The sequence below is a fragment of the Mastacembelus armatus genome, chromosome 4 (genome assembly GCF_900324485.2).
Source record: "Mastacembelus armatus chromosome 4, fMasArm1.2, whole genome shotgun sequence".
Lineage (NCBI taxonomy): Eukaryota > Metazoa > Chordata > Actinopteri > Synbranchiformes > Mastacembelidae > Mastacembelus > Mastacembelus armatus.
Window position 1 is genome coordinate 25,903,054 of NC_046636.1, and position 9,191 is coordinate 25,912,244.

General features: G+C 45.6%; 1 protein-coding gene across 1 annotated transcript; it reads left to right on the forward strand.

Moving 5' to 3' along the window:
• The first annotated feature begins 3,782 nt into the window (after nucleotides 1-3,782).
• dmrta2 (DMRT-like family A2) lies at nucleotides 3,783-8,012 on the forward strand. Its single transcript, XM_026305071.2, has 2 exons — nucleotides 3,783-5,942; nucleotides 6,335-8,012. The coding sequence occupies exons 1-2, from the start codon at nucleotides 5,477-5,479 to the stop codon at nucleotides 7,219-7,221; spliced, it is 1,353 nt and encodes a 450-aa protein (XP_026160856.1). The 5' UTR covers nucleotides 3,783-5,476; the 3' UTR covers nucleotides 7,222-8,012.
• Nucleotides 8,013-9,191: the final 1,179 nt, after the last annotated feature.

Consider the following 9,191-nt stretch of genomic DNA (forward strand, 5'->3'; position numbering starts at 1 on the left):
TAATACGTATTAATATATTGGTGTGGTCTGATATAGGTAATAATCACCTATTGCTTTTCGTTAATTGGTGCCTTATTCGAAGATAATGACTGAGGTGCTGGCACAGCTGTGCGCAGCTGTTCGGCCTGGTGACGAGTGAATATTAATGTGCTGATACACACCGGAAATATGAATATATGAGTCTTCAGATGGAAACAAACAGGATCCAAACTCGTTCCTGGACTGACTTCTCCTGCCTGAAAATGTCTTATCACCGCAACCTTTGTGGGCTCGTTGCTCAGTTTATTTATGGTCCGGTTCCTTCGGAGCCTTCGGAGCCGTCGAGGCCTCATAAAAAACTGTGGTATTCGGATTATCAGCCGCATGGGATAAAGCAATAAATGGGCCGGTGGGGTCTTGAATGGGTGCAGTGGCGTGAAGGGGAGTAATTACAGCTTCATATTAATTGTGTTTCTCTCTCTCTCTCTCTCTCTCTCTCTCTCTGAGCGCACACACACTCACACACACACACCGAAGGGAAGCGGTGGTGACATCTAGGAGGGCCAAGTCTTTGTGCTGAACACTTCAAGTTTCAAAAACAAGGCCAATTGAAGCGGCGGTGCTCAAAGCCGGCACCATTGTAGGCGAACACATTGAGTTTTGATTGGGGACAATGGTGTTTCTCAAATTTCTAGCAAAAAGAAAGCCATACTCCATCTGTGATCTCAATGAGCGCCTATTCATGAGCTTCCTTCTTTTCTGGGCCATTCGTTGGTGGAGAAAAGGAGGCAGATGTGGAGGGATAGAGCAGGGGAGAGTGCGTTTTAATTGGATGCAGTGTGTAGGTCTGTGTCTGTCTTTTTTCTCTCTGTCTCCCTCACACTCACACACTCACACACACACACACAAACGCAGTCACTCTGGAGTTATAGGTCTTGCAGAAGGGAGAGTGAGAGAACCCAATAATCTCGCCATGTTGATGAATACTTGTAGCCCATTCATTAAACAAAGATAATCCCTGCCAACCTACCTCAGGGGCACACAAACGGCGTTTCTCTCCCTCTTTCTCAGTGTGTGTGTGAGTGTGAGTGTGTGTGTGTGTGTGTGTGTGTGAGAGAGAGAGAGAGAGATTGCCTGAGCGGGGGCCAACAGCTTTGGCACAGAGAGACCCTTCAAATCTTTGAAATATTCATACGCCATGGCAGGTTTATCCCCCATTTACAAATAAGTGTTATTCTAGTTATTGGAGTGGTGCTTCAGGGACCTGTCTCTGCCTCCTCGGCCCAAGTGCCTCTCCAGCTCTGCTGAAATTTAGCCCATATGTTTGTCTTGGTGACTTTAAGGCTGCAAACAAACCAGTCACACTTTTTTTTTTTTAAATTTAATTTTGGTTCCTTCTCCAGTGGCGAGATGTTTTTAAGTAGAGACGTGCAGGGCCATTTAATGCTGCTGCTGCTGCTGCTGCTGCAGGACATTATATTATATTATACATCCAATGACACTAGAGTGTTTAAAGTTAGTCCAATCTAACCAGAAAACAGAGTTAACACGTGAACGCATCACTAGTTTTACGTTTGAGACGTTTAGTGCGATTTGCTGAACATAGTCCTGTGATTTTACCTGAACACGGGACCTTTATTTTTTAATGGGGTGCGTTAAATTCACGTCTTAGTGTCGCTGTTGCTTTTTAGGTTTAGTCCTGAATGTTTCTTCCGGTATAATCGAAGATAAATGTTTGCAATGACAAACCTCGTGTGTGTGTATGTGGGTCTTTAAGCGCAGTGTAATAAATTAACACCATGACCCCCATAAGAAAATCATCATCAATGATTTAAAGATTATTAGAATCAGCCGTATATATGAAGCTGTAAGTCCTGGGGTTCATTTCAAACTCTAAATGTACATGTTACTGTTGTATGGCAGCATGAAAGGCGGGTTAGAAAGTCTCCCCTCGCTCTGCCTTTAAAGGAATGCGTTTGGCCTGATCCATTTCCCGGCGCAGTGGCGCTGGTGTGAAGTGGCAGGTTAACAGCCTCTTGTCTCTGAGCCCGGGTCTACTCGGTGTGCCCGACAAGCGTGTAAATACTTCTGTGAAAAACCCCCGTGCGTTTCTTTTCTCCACGGCCTCTTGTCTAACTGCTACTCTAACCTCTGCCTCTGTGTGACGGAGCCGGCTGCTGCAGCGGGAGAGCGCGGGAGGGGATCCGGGTCCAGCCGGGCTGCAGGCGGGGCAGCGGCGGTGGGAGAGGCCGCTAGAAAGCCGCACCGGGGGTGCAGGGCCAGCGGAAACATGCTGCTACATATGTTGGGTCAAGCATGGCCTTTGTTGTGATCTTAAAAGGGTGTTAAAAACCCACTCGTCTGTAGCCTTCCTGAAAGAAATGAAAGCATGGCGTGGTTTTTTTGATGCATAGGCCTAATGAAGTGGGTAAAAGAATGTTGGATTCTCTAAGTGCTCACAGTCACTTTTAATCGAGCGGGGGGCAGTTTTAATTGGACCAGGAGGAATAATAGTCAACTTAATCCCTGTCATAATGCATATTTTTGATAAATGGACTTATCGGTTCAACCAAACCGGATAAATAAATAGTCCCGAACCTGCAGCGACTCGGATTAAATCGGTGATGGTTTAACCAGAGCCGGTGTAGATGAATATAAAAACCCTTCAAAGTGAATGAATATGAAGCAGCACACGGACAATTATAGCTTAATAAACACGTCGAGGCCAAGTGACTGTCATTCAGTCTGAACTGGGGAAAATGTGCGTAAAGAGAAGTGACGGTAGGGAAACTTGAATTGTCTTTAAATGTTTTCTTTACGTCTCTGTTTTGTCTCGGCCGGTGCGCTCAGGAACCAGACTAATGAGAAGTCCAGGCGTTTCATTTTGAATCCACCCATACGCCCTAATCTGTGCACTGAGCGCTGGGCCTTCTCTGCAGTTTGCAACTATCCCTCCAGCGCGCAGGGCGGCCAGTTTCCATCCGAGTGAGATCGTCGCCCATGCAGATAATTACTTTGAATGTCAAAAAGATGTAGTTTTAATATCGTCTCTATTAGCCTGTTGGCTAGGTAATTAAGGTGCAGATGACAGCGGCGAGGGAAACAGATGGCATTTGCTTACAGTGATTCAGAAAGTAAACAATGAGCCTGGGAGGAGAGAGAGAGGCAGGGCTGCTGCGCACCGAGCTGCCGTTTCTTCCCTAGAAGTTGTTGTTCAGTGAGGCGGTTGTTGTCATCCTCCAAGGGACTGCCAATTGTTGATTAAAAAACACACACACACATCTATAACTTTTTAATCTGAATTCCAATAGCTGCGTCAAATTTCTCCTGAGTGAACAGGTGAGGAAGCAGGTGGTTTTGCACGAGTTGTCCTGGTGTAGCCGTGCGCGCCGCGGACCCGTTAAATCTGTGGAAATATTACAGTGTAATGGTTAGTCTGGTAAGGAGACACTTACTGTGGAGTTTGTTGAAGACACGCTGGGAAATGGTTTTTTTTTGCAACCTCATTCACGTTTAAGAGTCAGAAATTGATGAATGAATGAAAAGTAATTAATGAAGATGAGAAGCTGGAACACACACACACACACACACACGCGGGAAAACCTTTTTCTGTCTCAGGTAAATAGGACATTATAAAGAGTGTTTATTGATTTAATTGATTTCATTAAAATGGTATTATTTTTATTAGCATTATTTAGCTATAAGAATAGTAATTATTATTTATAATAATAGTGATAATTATTAGTATTATTAGTTATCATTTTTGTTATTGAGTATAATTATAGCAATAATTATTATTATCCATCATTTAGGTAGGTTATAGCATTTGTATATGCTGCATAATTTAACATAGAAAAATAGCATATTTTGAGTTAAGAATAAATATCAGATTGAAATTCCTAAATAATATTAAATGTTTATCCAACCAGCCGTTTGTTTAATGTTCATGTAGCCTGAAAATAAACGTTCATAATAGATGGCATCGCAGCAACAATCGTTAATTATTTTTTCGAGGAAAATGACTGAGAAACATAAAAATCTGAGGTTTGTTAAACAGCCGAAGGCTAATTAACGGAAAAGGTTAACGCGCGTAATTGTTTTTTTTTTCGTTACGTGGCGCGGTGGACCGATGAGAGTAAAACTGAAGGAAGTGCAACAATAATTTTTTCCGCAGTTTTGAAAGTGTATCAGACAGAGCAGGTTTTCATCAGCAGATACTTTCATGGTGCAGATTCAGCCTCGATGTGACGATGGATCGAAAGGGGAAAGGAAATAAAGACAGAGAAACTGTGGTTTGACGTGCACATTTAATACATGAGCCCATGCTCATTCGTTCTGATTGGAAAGGCTGCATTCATTGTTTCTCTTAAATAGAAACACTATGAGCTGATTTATTCATTAAAAGTCAAATAGACGTCGTTACATTTACTGGATCGACGCGCAGACGTGATTATAACGAGTCTGCCCGGGGTTAAACTCTCCATTAGTTTCTCTGTAACCGAGTGAGCAAATGAACTATTCAGCTTCACTTCCTGTAGTTACCCGCTGCACATACAGAGCTTGGATCGATCGATAAAATAAACCATACTTACCTTCCAGGCTGGCGGCGTTACAGTCACGCGTCATCTATTTTGAGGCAATAAATGAGCAGATTAAACACATCTAGACTGAAGAAGATGTCACATCCCAACAGTCATGTCGCCAAATGATACAGAATATTTCTCGTCAGAAATAACACAGGAAGGGATGAAGATGCTCCTTCGATTAATGTCTGCCATTTCACTTTTTAGTGTCATGTTTGGCGATTAATTGCGCTGTGGTGAAGCTGCTTTACTCCAGTATGTGGAAATAGCTCGTGCTGTTGTTTTAAATCTATAAAATACGTTTTTTTTTTCTTTCTTTTTCTTTTTTTTTTTTTTTGGAAATACACAGCATCGATTTGAGCTTTCCGGGAACTCCCTTCAGATTCTTAACACTTTTTATTTGGGAAAAAAGAACTCAGGTGGACACAGTTGAAAAAAAGAGGCAAGCCAATCAGATTGCTCCTTTCCCCCTTGGCCAATGACAGACGCCACATTGTTGTCAAATTTGTCTAATGAAAACGTAGGAGCAACAATAGAGAGGGGAGAGAGGGATCTGTATCTACTGACAATCTCAGGAGGAAGTTAGTGTCTCAGGCTGCGGCGAGTAACAACCTCGGCTCCTCCTGGACAGCTGTAACTTCAGACCAGGGAGGAATGATCGCTCCTCTCCGCTCCTGCTCTTTTCGGATTTAAACTCGACTGTATCTTCTCGTGATTTTTAAATTCTTCTTCTTCTGCAGACTCCCGGACTGTTTCCATCAGAGTTTCGATCATAGATTTTCGACAATCGATAGACTTCACCTGTTGCCCAGAGATGGTGAGAACCAGTGAGCAGATGTGATCGTCGTTTAACTCCAACAGATCGTTCAGATAACGCCGCTCTAGTTGAAAGTTTATTTACATCAGTGAGGAACATGGATCTGAGACCGGAGCTCCCCACAGTCTCCTCTGCCTCTCAAGTGCACCCCGGGGCGGCAGCGGCGGCGGCGGCTGCAGCAGCCTCCATCCCGGTGTCCATGGCGGGCAACCTGCTGCGCGGCCCTCCGCTCCTCCTGCGCGCCGCGGACAAGTACCCGCGCACCCCGAAGTGTGCCCGCTGCAGAAACCACGGCGTGGTCTCCGCGCTGAAGGGCCACAAGCGGTACTGCCGCTGGAAGGACTGTATGTGCGCCAAGTGCACCTTGATCGCCGAGAGGCAGCGAGTGATGGCGGCGCAGGTGGCGCTTCGGCGGCAGCAGGCTCAGGAGGAAAACGAAGCCCGAGAGCTGCAGCTGCTCTACGGCACGGCGGAGGGACTCGCCCTGGCCGCCGCCAACGGCATCATCCCCCCGCGTCCAAACTACGAGGTGTTCGGCTCCGTCAGCAGCGAGAGCAACTCAGGTGAGTCAGCACACACACTCTGGCACACAGGTTAAGAAGTGAGGCGGAAAACTACACTTTGGCCTAAAACATGCGGATTAAAGGCGCAAGTGAGTCCTATAATGATGAACTGCGCTCATTTAAAATTGGCTGCACCAATAAATAAAGGCCCAGACTGGGTTTATTACTATGTCCATTTATATTGAACAGGACAACTGACGGGATAAGATACTGTCAGGGTCCGTGTATTTATACGTTGAGAGCCCAGTGTTAGAATAAGGGCCTGTGTGCTGCGGTTCTAAGTGGACTATAAAGGTTTATCTCCTTATTCGTCTTTGCGCGCGGCCCATTGCAACAATGATCCTTCAGCATGTTTCAAATCCTACAAACTGATGTTCTGTTTGTCTCAACAGATTCAAGTATCCAGAAGTACGAGCTGTTTCCGAAGGGTCAGCTGTCTGGATCCGCCACCCCTCAACAGTCTGTGGGGAAACCGGCGTCCGCCGAGAGTGATTCGGCCCCGGGCATCTCGTCCCCGGATGGCCGGCATGTAGGCTCGGGGTCAGAGAACGGAGACAGTGAGTCGTTTATCGGCTCACCGGTGTCTAAGCCGATAAAAGACGGAGAGGAGACTCCTGGGTCCGTCAGCTCACTCGGTTCTGATTCCGGTTCAGAGACCGACAAAGACGAGCAGGAGCCCTCGCCGTCTTCTGCGGCCTCCCGGCACATGAACGCCATCGACATCCTGACCCGAGTGTTCCCCAGCCACAAGCGCAGCGTCCTGGAGCTCGTCCTGCAGGGCTGTGGTAAGGACGTGGTGCAGGCCATCGAGCAGATCCTCAACAACAGCGGTGCCCAGGGCCCCAACAAGGCCGGACCAGAGGAGACGTGGACGGCAGAGAGAATGCTTCAAAACGCACAGCAGCCCCCGCCGTCCACCGCGTCCACGACCACTCCGACGCGGCCCATGTTACCTGGAGCCATGACGCTGAGTAACCGCTCTGCGTTTTCACCTCTCCAGCCAAACGCCCCGCACTTCGGCGCGGACCCCGGCACCTATCCTCTGGGCACCCCCCTGGGACTGAACCCGCTGCGGCTGGCCTATTCTGCGCACAGCCGGGGACTGGCGTTCATGACGCCCTACTCCACCACCGGGCTGATGCCCACTCTGGGCTTCAGACCCCCGATGGACTATGCCTTCAGCGACCTAATAAGAGACAGGACAATGCTACACAAGGAGCAGGGCTATGCCAGCGGCCTGTACGGGCCCCTGGTGAACAACACGCCGGACAAACAGTGAGGCTGCAGGACTGACCACAGAGACACACTCCATTGTATTTGTTAGCCACAAGTGTTGAATGCTCTGGCGAAAGTCTGTGATGTGTTTGGGCAACGGGCTGCTGTATATAATAGGATTATGGGGCTTGTAGTCAAATGGCCTGAGAGTGTGAGGGAGGGGAAAAAAACTAAACTCACTTATGTGTAATTTTCAAAAATAATTTTCTATGTTAGTTTACAAAAGTTTGGATGCCACAGATGAAATAACAGGAAGAAGAAAAGCAAAGACATTTATACATTTCCAAAATAAAAAATTGAACAAAAGGCTAAAACTACAGGTACATTCATTTACTAGAAATTTCTATGTTAATTCTGCACCATTTCAAATAAAGTAAAAAAGAAATTTATTGGACAGTTACGTCTTTTTATAAAGCTCATCGAGGTTTTCAGGCTAATCAATATGCATTTGCCTTCACACACTGGGGCAAAGTTAAGTTATTAAAACATGTAGCCTACCCAAGTTTAACCCTGTTTCCTGTTGTAAAAGTTAAACTAATGATGTGTAAATTCATTCCTTGGTTGTCCTTCTGTATTATCTCACTTATCTCACCTCTTTTTAGTTGGTTTCCAGCTGCCTGTATTATATATTGCATTTGGTAATATGAAATGCTGCGCTATATTCGACTTTTCATTTGTTAGTCAACTCAAATATTTTGTGACAAAGTGCTGGATCAAGTCAGTTCCTCTTCAGATGTTACAAGCTGTGCTGTCACATTGTATGAATATGCTGGAAATAAATGTTATTTTAAAAGAGACTGGGGCAACTATGGTTGATTTTTAAAGCGACCCACCAAAAAGCTGCACCGCCCTCCAGATGTGTCGAGCATTACAACCTCTGGCAGGTGACAGTCCAAACCAAACCGCTGAGGTCTGAGATATTTTCACAGAAATACATTTCACGAAAATGAAAAGACTCTAATATAGAAGGACTGAATCTGCGCTCTAGAAGATCTGAGGGTCCGGACTAACTCAGGTCGCTCTGAAATGAACCTGCAGTTTGTTGTGCGGCTAAAAACATGAAAGCGCTGCGCAGTTTGTGAGGCCGCAAATGCGCATCAGCGTTTTGGTTTAAATCTGAATATTATATGATTATGGGTAATTATGGGTTAGATAAATTAACTGTAGAAAACACGTGCAGGTTCATCCAGAGCCGCTCAGTCACATCAGTCTTACACAAATGAAGGAGTCTCGACATTTTCCTTCAGGACTGATGTTTTATTGATATTTTATACTAAATGCCTCCAGTGAATAATCAGACTTTGCAGCGTCAGGGTCGAAGAAATAACCTAAAGATTTTGAGGGAGACTTTAAACAACGTGATTCTGAAAATGCTGCTCACTCATTGGGCTGATACTTTACCTGAAAGATGATCGTTTCCAAAGAGCAGTGGCGCCACCTGCAGGTTATCCCATGTCAGTACACCTCAGCTTTTCCGTGCAGCCCAGAGCCTGTTACAAGCTTAGCTCTGATTGGTTGAGCTGTAGAAGCGACACATCACACCTGAGTTATTGAATATTGACAAATTAAGCGGATCAAATAACAGTTTGTCATGTAACTGTCAAAAACATGCAGAAATAACACTAATTCATTGTTTTTCCAGCTGGACTCTGGTCTAGCGAATATGAGTCTAGCAACATTACATCCCTTAAATCACGTGTCTTCCTGCTCTCCTTTACTCCGCAGGTCAGTGATTCGTTGTTCTGGGTACAATCCCCATCCTCTGCACACAAGAGCAGCCTCTGCCCATTGGTGAAGCACAGGAGCACCAACAACATTTCCACTTCACGGAAAGGTAGAAAAATGTGAAATGGCTTATTTGAAACGTTTTCTTTGCGTCATTCAGGGAAGTGTCGACATGCGGCTGCAGCACTGCATCAGCTCAAACAGAGACACCGAGTCATCAAAACACTTCCACAACCCTAAAGGCCGCTA